This window comes from Phodopus roborovskii, unplaced genomic scaffold, assembly GCF_943737965.1.
Source record: "Phodopus roborovskii unplaced genomic scaffold, PHOROB, whole genome shotgun sequence".
In the NCBI taxonomy this organism is placed as follows: domain Eukaryota; kingdom Metazoa; phylum Chordata; class Mammalia; order Rodentia; family Cricetidae; genus Phodopus; species Phodopus roborovskii.
The window spans coordinates 12,050,391-12,077,094 of NW_026125281.1; the positions used below are offsets into that span (position 1 = coordinate 12,050,391).

General features: G+C 45.1%; 2 protein-coding genes across 4 annotated transcripts in view; one reads left to right on the forward strand and one right to left on the reverse strand.

Annotated features, from left to right (window-relative positions):
• Positions 1 to 3,445: 3,445 nt before the first annotated feature.
• On the forward strand, positions 3,446 to 4,122 carry Crh (corticotropin releasing hormone). The gene has a single exon (XM_051197238.1). It carries the CDS (start codon positions 3,508 to 3,510, stop codon positions 4,069 to 4,071), a length of 564 nt encoding a protein of 187 aa, XP_051053195.1. The 5' UTR covers positions 3,446 to 3,507; the 3' UTR covers positions 4,072 to 4,122.
• Positions 4,123 to 6,245: 2,123 nt separating this feature from the next.
• Positions 6,246 to 26,704, reverse strand: part of Trim55 (tripartite motif containing 55) — a 39,299-nt gene continuing 18,840 nt past the window's right edge. Inside the window, exons 7-10 of one of the 3 annotated variants that reach the window (XM_051197133.1) lie at positions 26,541 to 26,665; positions 25,389 to 25,630; positions 23,831 to 24,118; positions 6,246 to 6,475 (exon numbers count right to left, since the gene is read on the reverse strand). In XM_051197133.1, coding sequence (XP_051053090.1) covers positions 6,353 to 6,475; positions 23,831 to 24,118; positions 25,389 to 25,630; positions 26,541 to 26,665 — 778 coding nt within the window. In that variant the 3' untranslated portion in view covers positions 6,246 to 6,352. The remainder of the gene's footprint in view (positions 6,476 to 23,830; positions 24,119 to 25,388; positions 25,631 to 26,540; positions 26,666 to 26,704) is intronic. The other 2 variants (XM_051197143.1, XM_051197154.1) reach the window with 2 other exon arrangements.

Sequence of the window (26,704 nt, forward strand, 5' to 3'; positions counted from 1 at the left end):
ATAAAAGTTATACACACACACACACACACACCACACAACATCTTTTGGTATGTGTATACACCATGGAACAGGTAAGTGAAACTAGCTTACCTGCATGCCACCTTACACACCAGTTCCTATGGTGAGAACATTAAAAACCTACTTTTTTTGCATTTGGGTTTTTTGAACATAAGTTTTACTTTAAAGTCAAAATCATAGTTTAAAAACACAGTATTAGTTCAGTTGCAAAAAAAAATCTGATCTCATTACAAACAGTTGGGGAGAGATAACAGAATGGTAAATGTGATTAGCTTTAGACTCTGACATGATGAGGGATTTTGTACAGTATTGTTGTTGGCAGAGTCTTACTGTGTAGCCCAGGCTGGCCTCCAGCTGTGCTCCTCCTGCTTGTTGAAGGTGATGGGACCACAGATATATGCCGCCACACTCAGCCTGTATTCTTCAGTGTGTTTTTCAGATGCCTCCATGCTCTCTAGAAAGAGGATGTGTGGCTTTGATACCAGAAGAGACATTGAAAGTTACGGTGTTGTTATGGGGACACTGTAAGATATTTATGTTCTTGAGAGCCTGGGTTCTCATGCTGACCTCATCACCAGCTGGGTGAGTTCAGATAAATCACTTAACCTCTGGTTTTCCTTTAAACCAAGCAATCACTTCTAGCGTGAGCACTGTGGGATTTAACAAGATCTAACTTTGGGTAAATTATGATGCCCCACATTTATATTCCAGTTAAGCCCCCTGGCAAGGACTCAAGAGCAATAATGAGCAAGAGAAAACAGTATTCCCAATGGCCCAATGGGAAGGCATCTTAGAGGGAAGGATGTTAGTCAGAGCCCCTGTACTTGTCCTTTCTTCCCTAAGGAACCTCCCTGACATCCCTTGACAAGCTCATAGGCATTTCCCTTTCTTGCTTCCTCTTCAGGATTGATTGACCTGTTTCCCTCTCCAGAGTGGCATTTAAGCTGAAATTTATGAATGGGCAGGGAGTGGGTTGTGAATGAAAGTTAAAACAAAAATCCCACCCCAAACAAACAAACATTGAGATGAATTCCAATTTCTACAAAGCCCCCAGCAACAATAGTGAAGGTTCTGGAGGCCTCCCTATCAGTGCAAACACAGCTTTTGTCCAAAGTGCTATTTAATCATGATTTATTAACAACCGGCATTTTCCCAGTCGACAGGACTCTTTCTCTGTTCTTTTCTCTCAGAAGTAAATCCCACAGTGCATCCCTCCAGCTATGAGCTGACTTCTCTGGAAACCCTCAGTGTTTTTCTAGAGCAGTTATAGATTAGTACAGGCCCCAGTAAAGGTTGAAATCTGCAGCATTATCTGTCCCATTATTTACAGAGAAAATGGCAAAGGAACAGGAAGTTTTGGATAAACAACAGTGGTGTTTGTGAAGCGATCTCAGACCCACGAGTTTGTAAGAGCATGGTGAATTGCAGGATTAAAGGTAACTGCTTCCCACTTAGTTAAAATACCCACTTAACTCAAAAATTGAGAGTGGATTGGTAGGTACGGCATTCCATTCGGTAATAGTGTCAGGCAGCAATTATTGATGGCACTCCTGGTGCACATTTGAATCTGGGAGAAACACCGAAGAGCTAGGGTGCCTTCCTTAACACACTATCATGATTTCACAGCATGGGGAGGTGAAACAAAACATCTTGTTACAGACTCCGTAACTGATTTCCCCCCCAAGCTCTCAACACACGATTTGGAATGCATGCTCCCTCCTCCCGTTTGTAGTGTAGACTCAGAATAGATTGTTTAGTGCACACAGCTTTCCGTGGTCTTCTCAGGGGGAAAGTCCTGATTAACTTGATTCTGAGAGGAGACCCACAGGAGGCCCGAGATTGAGTTGAACCTGAGGTCTTTATTACAATTGTGTTTGTGCCCTTCGTTGTTAGAATAGCTCTTTTCTCGTTAAGAAAAACACTGAGCTGGGTTTCCAAAAGGAACTGATTGGCCTTTCTTCAGATTCACAATTCCTTTATCTGCTCTTGGGAGGACTAAGTGGTTAAAAGCTAAAACCTGGCTGTCCGTACACCACCCTCCCCTGGCTCTCCATTCTCCTCCAGGAAGAAAGATGGTTGGGGGGCATAGTAAAGATGTATTTCAGATTCTGAGATGTTTCTCGAGAGGACAGCCTGACATAAAAGTTAGGTGGGGGTGGTGAAGCATGCGGGGATGTCCAGGCCTGCCCTCTTAATGGTGGGTATTTTCTTGGCAGCACTGCGTTGATGGACCTCTCTCCCTATCTCTTCTTGTCTCCTCTCCCCGTCTCTGTCCCATTTCTGGTCCTTATCTGGCCTATCATAGTAAGAGGTCAGTATGTTTTCCACACTTGGATCATCTCATTCAAGAATTTTTGTCAATGGACAAGTCATAAGAAGCCCTTCCATTTTAGGGCTCGTTGACGTCACCAAGGAGGCGATAAATATCTGTTGATATAATTGGATGTGAGATTCAGTGTTGAAATAGCAGAACTCTGTCCCTCGCTCCTTGGCAGGGCCCTATGATTTATGCAGGAGCAGAGGCAGCACGCAATCGAGCTGTCAAGAGAGTGTCAGCTTATTAGGCAAATGCTGCGTGCTTTCTGAAGAGGGTCGACGTTATAAAACCTCACTCCAGGCTCTGGTGTGGAGAAACTCAGAGCCCAAGTACGTTGAGAGACTGAAGAGAACGGGAAGAGGCAAAGAAAGGGAGAAGAGAAAGGAGAAGAGGAAGAGATCCTGCAAGAAGCATCCCAGGAGAGGTCCCTCTGCAGAGGCAGCAGCAGCGCGGACTCACCTGCCAAGGGAGGAGAAGGTAGGCAGCTCCTAGACGGGTGCCACCAACTTTGTGCTGCCTGAGCTACTGTGGTGAGCCCCGGAGCCAGTTGTTGCCCCTTTGCCGGAGTGTCTGTGCCTGTGCCTGTGCGTGTGTGTCTCCAACTGCGCCTTAAAATTCCAATGGCAGTGGTGATGTGGCAAAAAGCAAAGTTAGACGGCTGCTCATCCTTATCTACCCAATCTGCCACTTACTGCTCACAGTCTGTGTAAAGAATGGCTCCCCCATCCCATCCCACGCCCATCCGGGACCTGCAGGCAAAGGGAGCGAGGGCAGGGATGGAGACAGGGAGGATGTAGCTCTCAATTTGGAAGAAAAGACTGTCCGAAAGAGGGCGAGCAGGGCGGGCGAGAGCTTAAACCTGTAGCGCTTCTCCAGGCTCAGGGAAGTCCGTTTGGGGAATTCGTTTGGGAGATCCTCAGGAAGGAGTCAGGGGCTGTCCCTCCTAGGTCTCCAAAGACGGGTCACCCGCTGGCTGGCAGATGAGTCTTGCGGGCACCTGGCTTCAGCACCGCGGACAGCGCCACCGATGCAGCGCCTGGCTTGTCTGTGGGTGTCAGACAAAACCTGGGTGCACCTCCCAGCTGAGCTAAACTCTAACCAGTCTGCCCTCTCTTTCCCACCTTCTTTCTCCCGCTTTCCCTCACCTCCGTGCTGCAGCGAGCGCCCCTAACATGCGGCTGCGGCTACTGGTGTCCGCGGGCGTCCTGCTGGTGGCTTTGTCGCCCAGCCCTCCATGCAGGGCCCTGCTGAGCAGGGGACCCGTCCCCGGCGCCCCGCGGTCCCCGCAGCCCCTGAATTTCCTGCAGCCAGAACAGCCCCAGCAGCCTCAGCCGGTTCTGATCCGCATGGGAGAAGAATACTTCCTCCGCCTGGGGAATCTCAACCGGAGCCCCGCTGCTCGGCTGTCGCCCGACTCCTCTGCCCTCTCCGCGGGTCGCGGCAGCCGCCCCTCGCACGACCCGGCAGCCGCTAACTTTTTCCGCGTGTTGCTGCAGCAGCTGCAGACGCCTCAGCGCTCGCTCGACAGCCGCACAGGGCCGGCGGAGCGCGGCGCCGAGGACACCCTCGGCGGCCAGCAGGGGGCGCTGGAGAGGGACAGGCGGTCCGAGGAGCCGCCCATCTCTCTGGATCTCACCTTCCACCTTCTGCGGGAAGTCTTGGAGATGGCCAGGGCAGAGCAGTTAGCACAGCAAGCTCACAGCAACAGGAAACTGATGGAGATTATTGGGAAATGAAATGGTGCGTTTGGCCAAAGCGATTCTGCATTTAGCATAACAGTAAGAATAAAAAAAAAAAGTTTCAAACACAGTATTCTGTACCATACCGCAGCTCTGACATCATTCGTTTATTTTTATATAGCTTGAAGCATAGACTATGTACAGGGAGAGAGTCTATACACCCCTTAGCATGCACAAAGCGTATTTCTGTGCAGTAACAAAACAGTGTTATTTGAATTGTTCATGCTTATTTTCCATGTGCAAATACATGGTCCTTATATCGGTATTTTAAGGAAAATGTGAACCCAAGGAGGAAAGCTTTTTGGAAGGCATATGGAAGTTACCGGTTGTTTGTTTTTGTTTTTTTTTTGGGGGGGGATCACAGCAGAAGAGAATTCATTCTCGAGAGGTGACCAGGAAGAAATGTGTAAGCTCTTCGAATCAACTTTTTCTTGCAAATGTTTCAATAATAAAACATCTTTCCAGTCCTTGGTCAGTTTGGTCGTGTACGAGAACGTTGAATATTTATATTTTTAAATAAAATCTGCAAAGGTCATTGTGATTTTATTTGTCCTCTTCGGTGTGTATGTAGGAATGATCCCAGCACAAGGAAATAAAAACACAACAACAAACCTCCTACATCTTATTTTCTCCTAAAAAACGAAAACGCTTGTCAAGTCGCTCACACAGATTATGGGACTGTCCTGGCCTTTTCTCTGTACCTCAGGTTTCTCTTCTGAGATTGAGTTAAACAATTTTAGAGGTTCCTCCAGCCTGTAAAACCTGATACTTTTGCAACTGGAAGATCAGTCACAGTAGAAATTAACATGCAGGCATAATTAGTTAGTGGGCAGGGATTGGGGGGGGCAGGCATGCATCATGGCAAATGTATGACAGTCAGAGGAGGACTAGGGGAGTCACTTCTCTCCCATCGTGTGAGTCCTAGGGATGGAACACAGGTCCCCAGGCCCAGAGGCAAATGTCTTTGCCCGTTGAAATACCTCACCAGCCTTAGATAGATGAAGCTTAATAACACAAACACTTCAAGTAACTAAACATATTTGCTGAAAAGGGCACTTGGGAAATTTTTCTGAAAAAGAACGTTTTAGTTTTAACAGCTACACAAATGTCCTTCATATTTGTCCCTATTGCAATCCTAATAACTGTGACTTGTAGGACTATGCTATTTGCTTCTAAAATTAAACAGCACATCTAATTAGTTTGACAATGTATTTGCCTTTAGTAATTTACTTACCACTTTAAGCATTTCAGCCCCACGATTAGTACTTTAAAATTAATTAATATGAATGAAGATGGTACTTCTCTGGAGTCCCTTGAAACATGCTTGATGGTTGGCTTAATAACAATATGAGTAATTGAATAAATCATTAGGAAGCTAAGGTTTTTAAAAACAAACATTTATTTAAGAGTCCACAAAGTTACCCTTACGTGAGGAAGGCATATCACAGTGATAGATGATAGATAGCTAATAGACAGATGATTGATAGATGATTGATAGATAATAGAGATGATAGCTGATAGATAGATATGGGGTTGTGTATATATTTAAATACGTGTGCAGTTGCTCCACAGTTTCTCTGCTACGGTGGCCACATTAGAAAGTAGACAGTTCCTCCCAGAAAGTCTTCGATCAAATGCCCAGTATATGAATATAACATTATAAGATAAGTGATTGGGATTAGAAAATGCCAAAAGACATGCCCTAAGCCACTGGCCTTCTGGACTATAGAAGTGTGACCAAATTCAAAGAATACTTCTGACTGCACATCCAGTGACCTCTGTAGAAAGGAGGAAGCTCCGCAGAGCCCTTCTTAGCCTTGGTCAATGACCTATCTTGTGCCTATATTTTGATAAATCGGTCAGTTCTGTACTGATACTGAATGTCACCAACCATCTGCAATGCTAAGGAGAAAAGCAAAAAAACACCTGTGCTAAACTAACAAGAAGCCGGTGCCCACAGGAGATGAGTGTAGTGCCCACTTTGTTAATACTTATCACTTACAGCTGTGCTACACACATGCGCCACACCTACACAACCTTCAGAATGTTTACCACGTAACAAAAGTTTTGCATAAGATCAGGTTTCTTTATACCAGTGTCTTCTGCAATTTTTTTTTTTTTCTCGACAAGTTAGGCAAGTCATCTGGAATTGAAGGTTTATTTTTTCTCTCTCTCTCAGAAATCCTGTCCAGAGGTCCCATTCATATGCATCATGGAAGTTCCCCAAAGCCTGGTGTGCATCTCACCCAGACTGCCAGGGGGCAGCAGCCAGAATAAATCATTCATTCAGGGAATTCAACCAGGAGAAGGAGAAGACATGTCGAGATGGCTCAGAGTCAACCCCACCGCCACTCCCTGAGGCTGATGCCTGTCCCTGGGGAGAAGGGGCCTCAAATCCAATCTGCAAAAGAGAAAATGTGGTTGAGGGAAAGGAAAGAGTAGACCTTTGGGGAGTGGGTCCAGACACCGTTCTATTGAGGACAGAGGATGGCAATAATAATTATACGAAGCATAATTATTATTAGGGACAGAGGACAAGCTCTTGTTATCTTAGCTATGGTCAGGAGCCATGAAAGTGGTTCACACTCATGAATCAAAAGGACTAGCAATAAGACATGCAGTGGAAGGGGAACTCTTGATGGGCGGGGCCAGGCTGCTCTACTGGTTTTCCCAAGTCCTCGTGTGCACGATTTACTGTTGTGACAGTCTCATTCGTACAAACGGGTACCTGGGCTTACAAAAACCTGCAGGACTGATTAAAAATCTTCTGAATTTGTCACGCACAGCTCAGTGGTTGAGTGCTTTCTCAGCATATGTAAGGCCTGAGTTCCATCTCTAATGGTGTAAAAGACAGAGAGGGCAGGGTACGGGCGAGAAGACAGGGAGGGGAGAGGGGACACCCCAAATTTAAATGATGCTGAAGCATCATGATACTGCAGGATGTATTCCTGTTCATAATACTCTCTCCACTGCTGAAGTCAGAAGACCTTACCAGATTACACTCATGTGCCACCTAATGCAGTTAGGTGACATCACTGGTGTTTGAGCAGCAGTGTGCACACAAGCACACATACCAAGATGGGGACAACTCCAGGAAGCCATACTGTTTAAAAGAGTCATACATGGGGATATCACTGACCAAACATTATTATGCATATCTTTACATGTGTATATATCCCTTCAGCTCTGCACACATCCCAACCCAGTTTTTGCCAAGGTAAAGACTGGTCTTGAGCAGATCCTGAAGGGCATTTCTCTAGGCATTACAATCTGATAACATTTACATAAAGCCCAATCTAATATAAAGACCCCTAAAGGGATAATTTTGATGAATATCTGGGTTGTAAATTTGAGTTAACTGACGAGCTCGGTCTTATAAATGAACCTCATATCGTTTTGAGTTTGTAAGGTAAACTTAATGGAATGAACGGCCTGCATGGACAAAGCCCCGCAATTCGATTGTGTTCACTCCAACTGTGAAGGTGCCATGGTGAACCTGGCCCTGCACTGGGGAAATGGTCAAGTATGTTCCCACCCTCCACTTGGAAACTTTGTAGCGCCAAAGGCTTTGAAGCAGTGGGGTAGCACATGCACTCAGTTTTGCAGGGCAGGGGCGTGGCTGCAAGGCCAGACAAAGCAGAACTTTGGTAAGTATTCAAACATTGCCGCTACTCACAGCAGTGTTTAGAGGGAAATGAACGCTTGGCAAGCACTTTCCTGGAGTATATAACCATAAATATAGGTTTGAGGTGACATCCAAAAAACCAGCATAGTCATAGTGCATTGTTTGGTTTTAGGATTCCTCTTCCACACCAAACTGCTTCCTGGAAGGACGTTAGTGAGGGCTGTGAGGTCATATTTGATTAAAAGTAAAGCACACTTCTTTCTGAATTTTTTTTTTTTTTAAAGCTGGGATGTCAAGTGAAGCAGGTTATCTTGGTAATGGGTTAGATATCCCCTGGTACTGAGGCAGGAGGCACATGGTGAAGGCAGGAGTTCAAGGACATCTTAAGCTACATAGTGAGTCAAGGCTAGCCTGGGCTACTTGAGATTCTGACCTCAAAAATGAAAAAGAGATCGAGGTGGAGTAGATGTTATCTTCAGAGTCCCACGGCTGATCACACCAAACATTCCCTTGCTCAGCAGAGTCATCTACCCCTAACGCTAACCCAAAGCATTTTGGGTGAGAAGATGGGGCACTCCGCCTGGAATCCTGTTTCTTTTCTTTGAAGACAGTGCCTGCTCCAGTGAGACCATTTCTGCGACAGCTGGCAAGAGCTAACAGGTGTCACTAATAAGGCTAGCTATTTCCTGCAGACGATTGGTATGTTTAGGCAAGGGTGGGTGGCTGACATGTTGTTTGGGGTTGCTTTTGGAATTTGCTGGCTTATAAAAGCTTTTCTAAAGCAAGTATTAAAATCTACTCCCTGTTTCGATGTCTGGCTGCTGATGCTGGTAGCTGTCAAAACCAGATTTAACCATTTGAGGTCGCTGCTCCTATATCCACCGCAGCGCCAGGCATTTCCCCCTCTCAGAGAGGAAAGTGACAGAAAAGGGGTCAGGAGTGGAGATTATCTGGGGAATCTCCAATGCTCATGCTTTCTCCTTGGGCTGGGGACTTTACTAAGCATCTCAGCAGGAAAGCTGGTGGCCACTCGGCTGAGGTTTAAATCTCAGATGCCATTGTTATCTTCAGCTGTTAACTGGACACACACAGGAGGCTCAGTTAAGGAACTGTTACATCTGATTGGCTCGAGGGCAAACCTGTGGGACATTTTCTCATTGCTCATTGCTGTGCGAGGAACTGGCCCGCTGATGGTGGTGCTGATCTGGGATTTTGTCTGAGTTAGGGTTTTTATTGCTGTGAAGAGACACCCACGGCCGAGGCAAAGGAAAACACTTAATTGAGGATGGCTCATTTACAGTTTCAGAGGTTCAGTCCATTATCATCATGGCAGGGAACATGACAGCATATGGGCAGACGTGGTGCTGGAGCGGAGAGTCCTGCATCTTGCAGGCAACAGGAAGTCTACTGAGACACTGGTGGTACCCTGAGCACTCAAAGCCCACCCCACAGTGACACACTTCCTCCAACAAGGCCACACCCACTCCAACAAAGCCACGCCTCCTAACAGTGCCACTCCATGAGATTATGAGAGCCAATTACATTCACACTACCACAGCTGTGTAAGAAAAATAGCCGAGCTGACCAGTAAGCAGCATCTCCTATGATTCCTGTTTCAAGTTCCTGCACTGGTCTCCAGCTTTGGCTTCCCTGGAGGCTGGAATGTAACTTCTAAGCCAAACAGAACCTTCCCGCCTCAAGTTGCTTTTGGTCAGTGTCTTACCACGGTGACAGAGAAGCTAGGACACCAGACCAAGCACTCACTAGCTGGGCAAGTTACTTCACCGTTCTGAGCTTAGTGTTCTCTCCTGTGAAACGGAATGAGCTCCTCCATCATGAGGCTGGGTTACAGTAGCATGCGTGAAACACTTGCTACACAGCTGCTTCCTAGTCAGACACTCCACCTCTCTATTTCCTTTCTCCTCCTTCTTCTATCCCTCTTCTTCCTTACCACAGTGAGGAGGCTCCCCCACGTCACACAGAATGACTTGGGAACTATTTCTGGTGAAGTGATAAAGAACCAGCGATAAATAACCTCCAGTGAGGAAAAACAATTGTATGGTAATTGTATTTGCGTCTTCGCCTTTCCAGAACCAGAGAAAGAATGACTCTTTCTGCATGTGATAATCACGCGGTCATCTATGATGCTCTTCCGTGTATCTCAAGTGGTCCAGCTCTCTATATAATTATCCCAGGGGGGACAGAAACCACCACCCAGCAACCGAAAGCATATATTCTTCTTGTAGTCTTCCCTTTTAAATGGAACCCTGTGCTTTGTGCTCTCTCAAACTTTTTTTTTTTTTTTTTTGCAAGATGGACGCCATAGAGTAGAACAAAGTGTTAACTGCAGCTAGGTTTGATCTGTTTGACAAGAAAAATGAGGGGCTGCTAGGTTTTATTTCTAGGTTTTAACATTTTCTTTAGGTGGCTGTGATGCGATGCGTAAGCTTCTCCGTCAACTTGACTGAGTTTGGAATTGCCTAGGAGATGCCCAGTGCAGGCCTGTGAGGGCCTTTCCAGAGGGGATCATTGAGGATCGAAGTCCAGCTCAGAATGTGGACAGAGGAGTTTATAAGTTGTGGTCTCAGACTGAATGAAAGCAGGGAAAGGAGGAATCCTGCTGGGTACCAACATCTGCCTCTCTGTTTCTCGACTGAGGACTCGATGTGACCAGCTGTCCTGAATTCCTGACTCCATCCTTCCTTGCCATGATGGACTGTGCCCTCTAACTGTGAGCCACAATGCTCCCTCCCTCCCTCGCTTCTTTCCTCCCTTTCTCCCTCCCTTCCTCCCTCCCCTTTTCCATCCCTCCCTCCTTTCCTCCATGCCTGCCTTTTGTCAAGAATCTGGTCACAGTGATAGGAAAGGCAGCTAACACTGTGGCAAAACTGTACAGCCATCATTCGACCTTGTGCTAGAAAACCACGGGGCTACAGATAATGTGACAAATACAAGTCTTCGTCGTGAAAAGAAACCAAGAACTGGCACAAAGAGGCAGAGTGAACGTTGTCTCAGCTCTTAATGGAATTTGGTCAAAGTTCACACGCACACACATTAGAAAGAAATGGTGTGCTCTCCCTCAAATATGCTCTCCAGGGTTGACGGAGCGTTCTGGATACTCGTAAGACAAGATTCTCGAAGGACAGAGAGTGCTCTCTTTTCCTTTGGTATTGTTTTAACGCTGCTATCAAACTCACTTTGAGAAGGGATACGTGAATGTCTGCTTAGGATGGCACTAGCGAATCACCTCATTGCACTGGAGAGACAATAAAGTGGCATGCTCCCACCCAGGGACATGTGCTATGTAGGCATCAACCCTGACCCGCTGTCACCTAGAGTCACTCCTTGCTGATGGAGATTAAGGAGTACACATCCTGCCAGAGGCTGGTGGGCAGCAGACAGGTTAGTTCCGGGCCATGGACTGAGTAGAGTAGTTTAAGGAAAACACGAATTAGTTGCTAACATCAGAAAATCAGGAGCGAAGGTACAAAGAGATAGCCACTGTTCGTTGCTGGTGGGAATGTACAAGAGTATAGTCATTACGGAACACAATAATAGCAGAGACTCACGGAATTAAACATGGGCCAGCAGGATGGTTCAGGGGGCAAAAGTACCTGACCATCTCAGTTCGATTCTCCAGGTCCCACAGGGCTGAAGGAGAGCTGACTTCCACACGTTGCCACACGTTGACCTCACAAGCATCATTGCAATAAAGCTATTCTGAAAATTAAACAGATACCACGTGGCCCAACAAATCCACATCTGCGTATGCGCCCAAAAGAACTGAGAGAAAGAATTTGTATAGGCTTTCCCCACCATGCCAGAGCAATGTTGCTCATAGCAGCCAAGAAGCAGAAGCAATCCCAGTGTGCTTCCTTGGAGGAGGGAATAAGTAAGCCGTGCCAGGAACATAAGTGAATATTGCTCAGCTTAAAAAAAGTAAGGGACTTGTACAGCAGCCAAATTCATAGAAACAGAGAGCAGTTGCCAAGGCCTGGGGCCAGGGGAGGCAGGGTTGAAAGTTTTTGTTTAACGCGTATTAAATTTCATTTCTACGAGACGAAAACTGCCCAGGATTAGTTACGAAACATGAATATCGCTAATGCTGCTGACGTGTACACTAAGAAATGGTGAAGGTGGTGCATTTTACGTCCTCCCTCATGTCTCCCTGACATGGCCTTTTCCAGAGGTGACTCAATATGAAAATCTGCACTTAGAAGTTCTGTGAACAAAGACGAAATGTGTTGGTATGATCTGCATGGCAAGCTGAGCAGTCCCGGACCCTGGAACGGGTGCGTTCCCTCCCACCAAATGCTTACCACTCACTTCCTCATCTTGCAAAACTGGAGCGCCTTGCCTCCCTGCTTCAATGTGGGCATGGGCGGTGCCTGTCATGGAGCTTGCGCTATAGCTAAGCTTGGAGTGGGATTGAGAGGCCGGGGGACTACATCTTGTATTTATGCTTCTGGCAACATGTGTCTGCCGACAGGGCCTATTTTGTCACTAATACTACTTTGTTGATAAAGGTACACAGCTTGTAGTTGGTTTTGCTGAGTGGGGATGAAGTTAGCACACAGGTCTGTACCCACAGCCCCAGCTCACAGCTCTTATTAGGTTATTTTTTGGTAGGAAATGGTTTTTAAAAAAAAAAAAAAAAAGTAAAAATACTCAGTATGTCTGTGAGTGTTTTGGGTTGATTTCTATGTTCAATGTGATGAATTACGGCCCGGGGGAGCCAAAGTGAATCTGTGGCAAGATTGTTGACAAGGAAATCATGAACTGTTGTCGAATTCACTTGAGAGCAAACCCGTCCCTGGGTGCTGATCTTAGGATTCTAATTGTGTGTATGGATGCAGAGAGTATGCTCCTGGCTGGCTTGAGGAGTTATCAGCAGTTCCCAATACCTACCATGTTCCACTAGATAAATAAGCTGAACAGGTGCTGCCCTGGCTTTCACTTAGACACAAGTGTTGGAAGCCACACTTAGGAGGGACATTCTTTTAAGCTTGCCCAAAGCAGAAAAGTGAACTCATCCCCACTAGCAATGAGCAACTCCAGCTGCCTGTCAGCTTCCCAGGGTGTGTGTAGCATTCCCATACTTGCCCTTTGCCAATGACCATTCTGTGTGCCACTTGCCCTTAGCCAAATGGCCACCCTGTATGCCACTGCAATGAAGACATTAATGGGTGGTGATGACTTAATATGCACCCACCAGATAGCATAGTACATAGGAATGTCAATATCTCACTGTGAGGGATCAGTGATGCCGGGCCATTGAAGGGATGCTGGATTTGAGGGGATTTGAATCCAAGTGCTCACACTCAGACTGCTGCATCTCAGTGTCTGAGAGCTGTAGTGGATGCCAGTGAGAAATTCAACCTGACAGTCTGGTCACTGCTATGTGTTAAATGCCATTCTTTGAAGGTCAGCTCAAAAGAATCCTTGCCAAGCTATAACAAAATCCACTTGCCTTGGGGAATGTGGGTAGGAAGAATACGGCTAGACTTGAGGTTTCCAAATGTACATCCAGCTAAGCTGGATCAACTAGTCAAAGCCAGGCATTTGGAACAGCTGTGAGCAGAAATCCTGAGTATTTAGAATGCTTATTCAAAAGGAACAAAGTCAAGCCTTGGCTTGTTTAGCATTTCTGAACCTTGGGTAGCTGAAACGTTATATACTCTGAGTGGGAAGATAAGGACAGCCCAGATGCCTGTCCAGTTAATTATGAAAGCAATCCAAGTATGTTCTGTGGCTATAAGCCTTGGAAGCATCATTGTACATCTTTCATAATATGGGCATCTCTGTTGAGAACAAAGCAAGGAACATGTGTTATCATGAAGCATGGAGCAGGGAAAATTTTACTTAGTCTTCATGAATGCTAGGGAAGAAAAAACAGAGATTCTCCAAACAGCTCGGGAAGGAACACACACCATGGGTGGTGAGCCAAAGCAGGGGGCCTCTCAGCCACGTGGACCCCGTGAGCAGAGTCATCCACTCTTCTTAAATGCCAGTGTGGTCCCCATGACTGCACACTGCACTCTGGGGCGAAGGGCAGAGACGAAAGCAGGGGGCTCCCAGATGCTGTGTGACCCTAAACAAGTAAGTCCTCAGGGCTCTCACCTCAGTACTGAGCTGATGTGGGAATTAACTAAAGAATCTCCCTGGAAGGCTCTGTGCCCGAAGTGAAGCAATGCTCACACACATTACAGGCCCCAGCGTGAGCCGTGGGGTTTGGGGTGTATTTAGACAATACCCCACTTCACTGATACCATGAGATAAAGGTATTTCATGGAAATCATTGAGATACACAAATGAAGGCAAAATAGCAAGCCGGCTGGACGGTACTAGTAAGGGTCTGAAGTTAAATCCGAACAGCAAAATACCTAAAAGTACAGAAAGAAAACTCAACCACCTCTGTCTTAATAACTCCCCCAGAGTCCTCCCCAGTGCCCAGCTCCCCCCAAGAGTCCTCCCCAGTTCTCATCTCCCCAGAGTCCTCCCCAGAGTCCTCCCCAGTTCTCATCTCCCCAGAGTCCTTCCCAGTGCCCATCTCCCCAGAGTCCTCCCCAGTTCTCATCTCCCCAGAGTCCTTCCCAGTGCCCAGCTCCCCAGAGTCCTTCCCAGTGCCCATCTCCCCAGAGTCCTCCCCAGTTCTCATCTCCCCAGAGTCCTCCCCAGTTCTCATCTCCCCAGAGTCCTCCCAAGTGCCCAGATCCCCAGAGTCCTCCCCAGTGCCCAGCTCCCCCCGAGAGTCCTCCCCAGTGCTCATCTCCCCAGAGTCCTCCCCAGTGCCCACTCACGACACCTGGGGAAAGAAATTCATGACATGGTTGCAAACAGTTTATATGGTGTTTGGCTATTTAAATGGTTGCATCCATTTTATTTCTCTGCTAAAGTGACATTTACTGTTTGCTCCTCTGAAACAGAACCTATAATTTCAGGGTTTGGTTTGTCTATTTAACCTTTCAGTAAAACAACCAAGTTGACAATTATCAGAATGTCACTTTCCCAGCAGAGGGGGAAAGAAGTATGAAAATACGAAGAGTTGCAGTGCTGTAAGACAGCGATGCTAACGCGGGACTAACGGAATGGTCTCATTGAAACTTTCTGGCTAAGAAAAAACTTATTCCCTCTTACAGCATTATTCTATATAAAAGTGACTGCATTTCACCATCATTGCTAGGACTGCTAAATCCTGACAATATTATCCAGTAAATAGAGGCCATTCTGGAACACCATCAGTTTTCATTTTCTTCCTTGCAGTGGGGAATTCAGCACAAGGGCACCCTCAGAACAGTGACATGTAAGCTTGATCTTATAAAACACTGAGCAGTCAATCTCAGTAGGGGCTTCTGCTTGAAAATAATTTGATACCCTGGATCCCTCTATTAAATTTAGGGAACACAGCTAAAGTTTCATTCACTTCTGTTTGTTTTGAAACATTAAACAAATCATTTCAAAGAGCACAGGACATATAGTCATACTCGAGGGTAATTATGTTCTTGGTCTCCTGTCCACTTCCTTTCTCTTTTCAAATGTGAAAATAATCTCACATATATAGAATCCTCACACACATATATTTATGTAGAGAAGAATCTCACCTAGGGAAGCTTCTGGCTCTCTTGCCTCCTGCATTTCTTACTCCCAGTCTCCAGTGGTAGCCGGAGAGATGTTTACTATGAAATCATGGTGGATAGGTTAGTCTCAAAGGCCATTTGTATAAAAATGACTTTTTTCTTTTTTACATGCAGCGCTCGGTGGGCATACAGAGCTTCACACTGGCTGTTGGCTTTGGAACGCTGGCCCATTGCTCACACTGGAATGTAACGTGGGATCACTGGGTGGTGTGGAATGTAACAGGGGTTTGGATCTGCAAACAGATACTGCTCTGAGAGCCTAAGAAATAAAGCACACCTCTAGCACAGCCCTCTAACGGTTCTCATCGTTCTGTGCTTTCTCTCTTCATCCTTCCAGCCCCCCTTCATGTTCTTTCCTCCGCTGGGAGCATCTTCATAACATGTACACTTTTATATCCTGGATGATAATTAAGACAGCGAGGAGCTGCATTTCCTTGCTGACATTTTCCCATTGCTTCTGCCTGCAATAATAAGCCCTGAAATTAACCTGCACACAAATCCCTCCTACATGAGGGTGACGATCCTTGAGGTATGGGGGGCCCTATGTCTGAGACAATGCTGTGACAGGGACCACGGAACTGGGGGCACAGAACAGACAACCGTATCCTCTTTGGGCACCTGGATCAGTCCTTCTCAGCCAACAGAGAACCAGTGCTTGAAGTCCCCCCCCACACACACACATACGGCAGAGTGGCCTCTGCAGTCGGTTCTGTGGCAAACTTCAACATATGTATATAAAACAATGCTAAACAGAATTAACTGACAAGAAATTGGGAGCTAAAACCATAAGAAAGACCACACATTAGAAAGGCTAAAATGTGAAGGACGACGCAACGCCCCATCAGCTAATACATAGAGGAGCTGGACCACCCACATCCTAGGCGGAAGCACAAAATCCATAGACTAAGGAAAACAGATTAACAGTTTCTAGTGAAGTTAGCTACACCACCACAATACAGTCTAACAACTCCTTTGCTAGATACTTCCAAAAAATTACTTAAGGGACAACCTTGGGCATAGGTATGCCATGAAAATGCCCAGAGATGATAGCTGATAAGTCAGCTGAAATCAGAGCCCTACAGAATAGGCCACCAGATTGAAAAGTTCGGCTCAGGGACTCAAGGGTCTCTCAATCGCCCTTGCTGCCCTTGGCCCTGAGTAAGGCTGAGGGAAGAATGGAAGCGAGGGGTGCTGGATCCAGGCTGTGACGCTTTCCCTGAGGGCTGCTGTCAGGAATGATGCCTAAGGGTTGTCAACACCGTTCTCCAAGCTTCTCCCTTGCGCCCACCACCCACAAATCATGGCAGTTATAACCTGCATACACGAATAAGGGCCATCTATATACACCGCAGACTAGTCAGGTATGAGCAGAGAAGACGTAAGTTTTGTTATTAAGAACTACTTCATCTTGGAATCAGCTCTTGAAGAAAACATAACACTGCTAAATATGAATGTATCTAAATAGAGTTTCAAAGTATAAGAGACAAAACCCCCCAATAGGTCTGTAAGGTCTATCTAAGTAAATTCTTAAGTGTAATGAATGGTCTCAAAACTCCTCTCTCCGCCATTAATAGAGCTGATAACAGAAAATCAGAATGAGTACTGCAGACTAGAATGCCATCACCAATCAACTGCTGTAACCAATATTTACAGGAAATGGTAGTCCCAACCCGAGATTCTTGTATTTCCTAGAACTTGTATATATATGTTCTCCAAATTGAGTCACACTCTAGGCTGTAAAACTTAAACTTAGAAGGGTGGGAGTATATACAGTAATTCTGTTTCCATAATAGAATGGAATTAGAAGTCAAGTAGAAAAAGAAAATCTCTGTTGTCCCAAACTCTAGCAGCCCTCATCTAAATAACCCATGCATTAGTGAAGAAATCAGTACCTTAATCAACAAATGTTTTGGATAAAATGAAAGGAAAACACACATACTAAATCTTGTGGGGTCCAGCTAAAGCAATGAACTCTAGGGCCTGCAGCATGCATATTGAAGAACTAGAAAGATAACAAATCCATAACCCAAGCTTTCATCATTTAAAAAAAATAAATAATAAGAAAGATAAGAAGTAGTAAGCCCAAGGAGAGAAACGATAAATAACAGAAATAAGTAAAAATAGAAAACAGACCAAAAAAGAAGAAAACCAATAAAACCCAAAGTTAATCAAAAGATTATGAAAATAATGGGCTGGAGAGATGGCTCAGCAGTTAAGAGCACTGATTGGTCTTCCAGAGGACCCAGGTTCAATTCCTAGCACCCATATGGCAGCTCACAACTGCCTGTAACTCCAGTTCCAGGGTATCTGACAACTTTATGCCAATGAACATAAAATGAAGTTAAGTTATTATAAAAGAAAAAGAGATTAGTAAAAGTAGTAAATGGTAAAAATCACTTTGAAACCAGATCGAAGGTGGCAAGCTTATTCACTTGACGGTTTTATAAAACTATAATAATCTTGGGAGGAAATGCAGAGCAATGGGACAAAGTATAATCAAGAAATGGATGCACACAGGTCCGACCAACCACATTCCTAGAGGGAAGGGGGTGTCTTTTCAACAAAGGAAAGGAAAATGTGTTGGCAGAACAAATGGATGAGTATGTAAGAACCAAGGAAGAGAAACAACACCATCAACACCGTCAGCTGTGCCTTACATATTCAAACTTAACCAACCGTACTAGAGCTTAAGAGCTAAAATGGTTTTGTTTTTGCTCTTGTTTTTAAAGCCATAGCATGTAGGCATAAATCTTCATGATTTAGAATTAAGGAAATATTTCTTAAATAGAACAAAAACCAAAACAAAACAAAACCAGAAATCATAAAGGTGGAGTGATAAATTAGAGTTAATAAAAGCTGAAGATAGATTTACACTTGAAAGCAATACTGTTAAAGAGACTAGGGAAATTTGGGAGGTGATCGAATCCTTTTAAATAACTGTGCTGATAGCTGCAAAATGACATGTATTTGACACAACTCATTAAACTGTTCACTTACATGGGGTGAGTTTTAGTGTTTGTGTAGTCAATAAAGCTGACTTTAAAAGTCATACATCTTCACCCACCTCATGTTAGGACTGCCTCTAATGTGTACATCTTGCCTTTGTTCTACTGGGCCACAGTAAACTGAGTTTACAGCTTCACCAATAGGAGGAACATCTTGCAACTACTGAGCTATACATTAGGTACCCAGGGAGACATTTGTAAATCATCATGGAAAGCAGGGAGGTTCTGTGAGAATTTAGTGACAGCAAAAGCAATTTGAGGAATGCCAAGGGTTGTCTGTTCACTGGGCATCTCATCTCATCGTGTTTCTCTGAATGGCTGTCAGACCCAAGTCTATAGCGCCCCCCCCCCCCCGCCCCATGAAAAGATCCTGAAACACACTCTAAACTTCTCAGTACTAAGGCCCGCGCTTTCTGAAGTTGTCTAAATAAATAAAGCAACTCATTCAGTCACCCTGATTTCCTACTGAGCAAACGGAGATGCACACAAACCGAATACCATGTCAGATGTAGCTAGAAGGGAAGTCCTTTACCTAGTCACATTGATCTTTCCATTCCCAGGAGCCCGGCAGAATTTATACATGATTCGAGCATCTATTCTCAGGCCTGGAGAATGGAAAAGTGGACAGTCTATTCTGGGAACAGCAAATAGCTGTAATACGGTAAAGCTTCATCTCTTGTCAGTGTAGCTTCATCTTTTAGTGAGACAGCTGACGTGAAAAGCAGAAGTTTCTTCATACTTGACTCCTGCTCGTGTGTGTGTGTGTGTGTGTGTGTGTGTGTGTGTGTGTGAGTGTGTGTGTGTGTGTGAGCACACACATATGCAGTAGTGGAAGGGGGGGTCCTCTGACCTTGAAGCACCTGCTGTGTCCAGCTCAAGTATCAGCCAAAGCAGCTGCTGAGTTAATCCATCACAGACAGACATTTTTCTGGAAACTTCTGTTCCCCATACAGCTCCAGTTAAGTGCTGTGGACAGATTCTTCCATGGGAGACCGTCACGTGACACTGAGAAGGGAGGAAGAGGGACAGAGGCAACGTCTGTGGCTGCTGCCGCCACCTCTGTGAAAATCTCTTTGCCAAGAGAGGTGTGGCGGTAAACGTCTTTAACCCCAGCCCCTGGGAAGCACAAGCAGGAGATCACTGTGACAGGCCAACCAGGACTATGGGGAGACCCTCTCTCAAAAAAGTTCAATTGCCACACATATTCACAATAAAATGCTCTCTTGGAGAGGACAAGGATGGGGACAGCCCCATGTTAATACTCCGGGTGTGCGTGCATGCGTGCACTTCTGGCAACTTGTCACAAGGGTGGTGAGTAGAAGTGTGTCAGACCTGGCAATGGCTGCACAAAGGCAAAAATGTGTGATGGGTTGACCACATATAAGATGTTTGACAGGACTGAGGGCAGTTGTTACGATTCTGATGTGGTCCCCAAAGTTCATATGCTGAAACTTAATCTCAAATCTCACATGCTAAATGTTTAGGAACAGGGTCCCGGAAGACTATAAAAGTCTGAGGCATTGGATGACTACAAGGAAACATTCTCTTCAGGACACAGCAGGGCAGCTTCACATAGAAACGCATGGTGGCTGTGATGGCATACACAAAACTGTGCAAACTCAAGCCAGGCCAAATCCCGGCAGGGACAAAGGACTTGGGCGCACAATCCCACCTAAGATTGTAGAGCTGTTGGCAATGCTGGCTGCTAGGAAAAAAGTGTGTGTGTTCCCTAAAAGTATAGGTCCTGTTAAGTTGACCACTCTCCAGCAGAAGACCACACATCCAAGAGCACAAGTTGGGCAGCACAAGTTGGTCATAAAGAATTTATAAAATGGGGGGGGGTGCACAAAGGTGGGTGTGTAGGGTATGGGGTGTGAGCTGGGGTATTGGGGAAGAGCTGAGGGAGTGGTGAACATATTGCATAAAACGCTAAAAATACTCAAACAGTTTTCAAAAAAAATTAAATACATGAAAAGCATCAAATGTTATATCTACCAAATTCTCTTTGCATCTGCTAGGCCTATAATAAATATGATCCAGAAGGGTTGTAGACACAGGGACAATCTGCCTCTGGCATCCTGGACACACTAGGTCTCTGCACAGTTTTTGTTGTTATTGTTTTGGTGTTGGGTATTTTGAGGGGGTGGGGCGGGAATAAGGTTATGAGAAGGTTCAACTAGCAGCGTTTAAGAGATAAACTGACAACTGGGATAAATCCGGATTTTGAAAACCATTATTTTCATAGGATGAGGATGGTGGCAATCCACCTTTGTTCCATTAGAATGTAGCACCTTCATTCCCCAGTACAGAGGAAGGCCGATGTCTGTTTTTCATGCCCAGATTATGGTCAAGGGTAGGTTTTATGTGTTAAAGGATATGTGGGAAACACCTGAGGATCGACCATCCTAAAGGATTTGCAGTTCCTAAGGCAATGCCACCCCCTGACCTGACCTGGAACTGTTTCCTAGTGAGCATCAGTGCATTGGAACAGGCTGGTATCACATACAAGGTGATCAAGGGAAGGATAGTAGTTCAGGGAAACATTACAACATGCTAAACGCACACTGGACAAATAGCTATCTGGTAGCTTGGGCTCTGAATGTTGAAGTTGCACCGGACATAAAAAAATTCACTGAGGCCAGGAATTTTCTACCATTGTGAGGTCTTCATAGATCTTTTTATATGATATTTCAGGGGTTCAAGAATGGTATTCAATATGATCAGGTTAGCTTTGCGGTGTGAAAAGGCCTTTTCTCAAACACAAAAGTACACAATCAAGGTGCTTTTCAACAACAAGTAACAACCCACTACATCAAATCCTGCCCCTCCTGCCTCATTCCCATCCTACCAAGCAGGCAGATGAATGTCAGCATGCAGGGACATGAGCTTGGTGAATGGCAGCCATGAAGCATGACACTCCCCTTACAGCCTCAGAGGATATTGTAAGGCTATATGGAGACAAGGTTCCAAACCCACATTCTTGGAAGGCAAACGGAACTCTTAAGATGGTTATTCAGATCCACAATTAGACCCTGCTTCCAAAAACCATGTTGTTTTCTCTCCCTATTTTTGTCCCTGAGCCCATTTCCCGTGATTTCATTTTTACCACAAACAATGTGGACAGAGGTGTCAGTCAGGCAGCTGAAAATATTCTATGCATGCTCAGGATGTTTGAGTGTGCAAAAGTTCCCAGCTGACAGTTAGACACAAGGGGGTGAGGGTTCTGCTCACACAGTTCTAGACACAGCTGTACACATAGAAATCCTGCAGCCACTGCAGAGCAGATGGCTAATTAGACAGAAAAGAGGCCTATCACGGGAGGTTGGGAAGCCAAAATAGCTGAAGTCTTTTAGCAACAGGGATCCTGGACCGCTTTGGGGCTAAGGGATGGGAGCAAGGGCTTAGGCCAGTAGCACCTTTCACTCAAAACTCATGCACTTGAGTTCATGCACTTCCAATATTGCTAAGTAAATGGGTAACTCTCAAAAGATTATTCGACAGGTATGATGTCCATCCCAAAGCAAACCTCACAGCTTGACTATGAGAAATGTAACATGAAACAGAAGGCAGGGATGATTGAACAAAATAGTGGCTTTTCTTTGATGTAGATTCTTGTGGTTACTATGTGCCCATCAAAGCCTGGCTGTTATTCAATGTTTCTAATGGCTGCTACACTTGTAGCATCTTTGTCTCAGAGACCTCCTCTTCATGGGAAGACCCTGAAGATAATGAAGATGCAAAGAGAACCAAGTCATAGTGTGGTGCAGAGACTGCTCTGGACAGCATTCCTGACAACAGAGGCCCCTCCTAGGCTTCTCTGGGTAAATGCTCTCAAGCCTACAGCAGCCCTGCATGCTCCTGGATAGATTCTTTGCTATGTCTTCCTCTGCTGTAAGAGTCCTTGCAAAGCTGAGCACACCTGTGCAGGCATACTAATGGCCACTTGGATGGTTCACGCCTCCTGGCTTACTGAATAATTGCTCACTGTTCTGGGTCAAGGCTCTCCATGCAGGAATAGATAATAGAATTAGTTTCCTTTGAGAGGTGCATGGGCACCTGTAGAAGGGAGCTTGTGGCCCTGAGTGAACATAGTTTTAGAGGACTGAACTTCAAGGCTTGTGGGAAATGCATTCTCTGGGCCTAGAGAAGAGGAACACTATGGGAGAAAATACATGAGATGTTAGTAAATGGAAAAGAAAACATTTCCTACCCATTAAAGCAAATATCAAACACTGTATCTGACTCCAGATGTAGTGGAGAATAAGAAAAGCCAGAAGTGCTAGGCAGATTGCTAACTCCTGTGAGGAAACAAGAAGAAATCTTCACTGGCATCATCACAAATCATTTCTTCAATATCATTTAGACAAACTTTTCATCTTGAGTGGGAGACCTACTACGTGTTCCTTGTAGGGAAGCTGCACTGTTGCTAAAGAAAATAACTGTTTCTCCTCAAGTATAGACATCTCCATTAAGTTTCTACAATAATTTGTCCATCTCATTGGTTTGTTTTTTTTTTTAACCAAAAAGTGGCTCTGAACAGGTTAGTTTATAAACATTTACTTTTGTCATTTTATAACTGTGAATAAAGATCAGGTATAAAAGCATGGTACTCATAACTCTCCAAAAGGATGTCCTTTTGTTACCTGGAGAGACTGGTATCCACTTGAGCAGATACAATAAAAAAAAAATCATGCTGTTTGCTATCCACTGTCACCTGATGACCCAAGAGTATAGACCCACAGATCTGAATGACAGCTTATTAGCCTCACACCTTATTTAGGAATCCCAAAGCTGGGGTGATTGACATTCTTCCTCAGAAAGAAACTATAGATGTGTTCTATCAGCTTTTGGGGACATGCAAACATCTAACTAAGTGATAGAAGGAAGAACTGAACTTCAAATTTTCTTTATAAAAATAAAAGTCAAGCTATATTATCAATTTTTAAGTTATCAAGAGCCCCTATAAAAATGGGGGAAACTGAGTTTTCCTGCCCCCACGAACACAAGTTTAGGAAGTACAGAATCAAGCCAAGACTATCTAGTCACTGCAAGCACATTCCTGAAATCCCAGATTATTTTACAGAGCAAATTTAAACCAACTCAAATATTGGTGATTGCTAAGAATGACTCCAAAGCAGGTGATTAGTCTTTGGAAGCCCAAGAGGAGATCCTACAGGCTGAGGAAGGGCAAGTGAATTTCACAAAGAACCAGAGACACCAGCCAGCCAGCTACTGCAGATAAAAGAGCTTTGCACAGCATGCCTGAGAGTTACAATTGCTTGTACCCCATTCCCTGGGATGAGGTCACCATGGGCAATGGCAGTTCAGATTGTTTGGTTCTTTGTTTATTCTTGGGTAGGATGCCTAAATGAAGCCAGCATTAGAGGATGAGATATTGTGGCATTTCCCCCAGGCAGTGGCTTCCCTCTGCTCCTTAGGATTGTAGCAGGTGTGGGAAAGCATTCACACAGAAGAGCTTCAACACTAACCTGAGAGGTAGCTGCAGGTGAACTAGATTCCTTACCACTCACTGCTGCCTGCTCATTGGCTGCGGCTTCTGCCACTCCTGCTGACTGCACACTGGAATCCTCAGCACCAGGAGGCCCTATTAGTCCCAGACCTTCACTCCCAGGAGTGCAAGGTGGGTTGGAGATGGTTTTCCGGTTTTGGCCTTTATACCAACTAGGGTAAAACAAGGGATCCGTGGTTTCCGTTGCTGAAGGGCCTGGAGTTTCAGACTGTGTGGTCTGCTGAGAGCCAATGGGCACCACCTCCCCCTTAATCAGAACATGGGGTCACAAGTAAAAAAGAAGAAGAAGAAGAAAAAGCAGTTGGTGTCATGTCCCTTTGGGTTTGAACACCCTGAGCTCTCTGGGGATGCTGGGGCTGAATGTTTGCCATAGCGCTGTGCCTCTGATGGGCACCGATGTGCTTCTGTGCTTGCTTCCCACTAGCCCCGATGGGGGAGAGCAGAAGCCCGGAGTGAAAAGTTGCTTATCAAATACCACACACAGCAAGTTATTGATCAAAATTAATTCTGGCATTATATATGGGTCCCCAAAAATGATTTTTAAAAGCCTAAGTCATCAAACCCAACCCTCATTGATGTCTGTCCTTTTCTCAATGCCAATTGTCACTGGAATGCTCACAAGTTCAAGGTTCTGGGGAATAAAAAGTGTTTTATCTTTTATCCTGGATTCCCAAGGAGACAGAACCCAGAATGCAATTCCATATCTGGGTTCTCTGTGGGTTTTGGCTCTGTCAGTAATCTCAACCCACAAAAGAAGAACCAGGGCCCCTCTATGATGAGCCTGCCTTTCCTACCACACTCAGCAACAGGGATTCTGTGCACTGACATGTCCTGGAAGTTAACGCAAAGCCCCCAAACTGAATGGTGGCCTTCTAGAAGCCTAGGTAAGTGGATCAGACACTAATTTCCTAGAATACCTTTAACCACACTATTTTTTTTTTTTCAAACAACAACCAAATGGAAAACCAAGCTTTATTTGCTTGTCCACAGAAGGAAAGATGAAGTTGTGTTTCAGGGTAAGCTATGTGAATTCTTGTGGTTTCTGTTTTCTTCTATTCTGTACAGGAAGTTCAATGTGCTGAAGTAGAATTATCTTCATTTCTCACCTTGTATAATTTCTGCAATGTAATCTGTTTTCATTGACTATGCCACAAAGGGCAGATATTTCCCATGAGCAGCTCTTATTACACACACACACACACACACACACACACACACACAGGCATTCTTAACAGAGATTGCTTTCCTATGAGCAACTTTTATTTTACAGACAGTATCTCTCTGTGTGTGTCTCTCTCTTTATCTCTCTCTCCCCCAGAGATTGCCTCAGATCTGAGAGCATTATTGGTATAAAAATGGCAAGTCTTGCAAAGCAGCTATAACGGCCATGACCCTGTTGAATCACCTAGAGGGCATTTCTCCCTGGCACTGTGGCTGTCCTGTCTTATAGAAGAATAAGTTGTTTAGAGTATTTGGCAACCAGGTAGTTTGGCAGGGAGGGAGGAGGGAATGCTTACCTGTGTCACCATGACATCTGCAGCAGGTGCCACGGATGAAGGCGGTTCTGGAGAGGACACAAGGACTGGTCCAGGGGCATCCTGGAGTTCTGAGGAGAGCTGAGAGGGCTCTGAGGCTTTTTCCGGGCTTTCTTCTTCCCCTGATGACTCTATTTGAACACTTTCTACCTCTTCTCCTTCTGCTGCATCTGCTCCTTCTCCTTCTTCTTCTATTTCTCCTGCTTCCTCTTCATCTTCCTCTTCTAGTGAGAGAAGATCTTTTTAAACTTTTCATAACTGCCGTGGTAGCCATGGAAACAGTTAGTAACTAGCACACTTGGCAATAGTTCAGGCGGGCCACCTGAAACGTTGTGCTTCTCATGTTCACCATGGCAGGACAAATGTGGAGTCATTGACTTGCTTGCATCCCCAGTACAAAGTTGCCCCCTGCCTCCCATACACCTCACTCACAGAGCCTGCTCATATTTCTGTCATAGCCACCATGTCTGCAAGCTCTTGTACAAAACATAATCCTTCGTTATGAAGGTGTGTCTCTAAACTTGTGTCTGTGGAGCTGGTGCGATCATGGCGTGGCTTGTGGTCTAGCCCACTGCTGTTTTTGTATCTCTTTTATATCTACAATGAGTCAAGGCAGGCAGCATTGGTTATCACCTCCAGAGGTACTGTCTCCCTTTGAAGTGTTTCATCGGAGTGGGGATTCTAAGCCAAGAGTGAAAGACACAGCTATAGCTCATGGACCCTATCCTATTTCCATGTGACTTGTCGCCATCTCATCCTCTGATGTTTGATCAAGCTGATGTGCTGTCATACTGAGCCCAGATGTCTTCTGTGGTTTCTTTTTGACTTATCTTTAACCTTTTCCCTTTACACCGCTATGAGTCATACTCAAGTAGAGCTGAAGTTGAGTTGTCCCCATTTATGCCAGTTATTAAGGATTTCATTACCCAGAGTCAAGACCTTGATAATGACATTAAATTGCTATAAAGATAAACAGCCAAAAGCTATGTGACCCTGTGGTGAGGCTGAGTGTCACATGGTTTGCAATCCCTGCGATCACAGATGTCTGTTCTGTTGGATGTTGCACACCCCATTCCTCTCACTCAACTGCTTTCCCACAATGCAATTCAAAACAGAGTCAAATACGTAACACACCTCTGTAAAAATCAATTTCACGTATAATTTTTTCTTCTCTATTGAGGTTGATGGTGAAGTGGTTCATGATCTCATAACCTTGCTCTACGTTCTCCATCTGAAATGCCTTGGATGCTTCCGAGATCCTGCATCAAAGACACTTGTCATTTTCTGTCACTGTTTAA

Excerpts from the sequence above, each read along its gene's own strand:
- Crh (XM_051197238.1), top strand. The coding sequence starts at position 3,508 with ATGCGGCTGCGGCTACTGGTGTCCGCGGGCGTCCTGCTGGTGGCTTTG.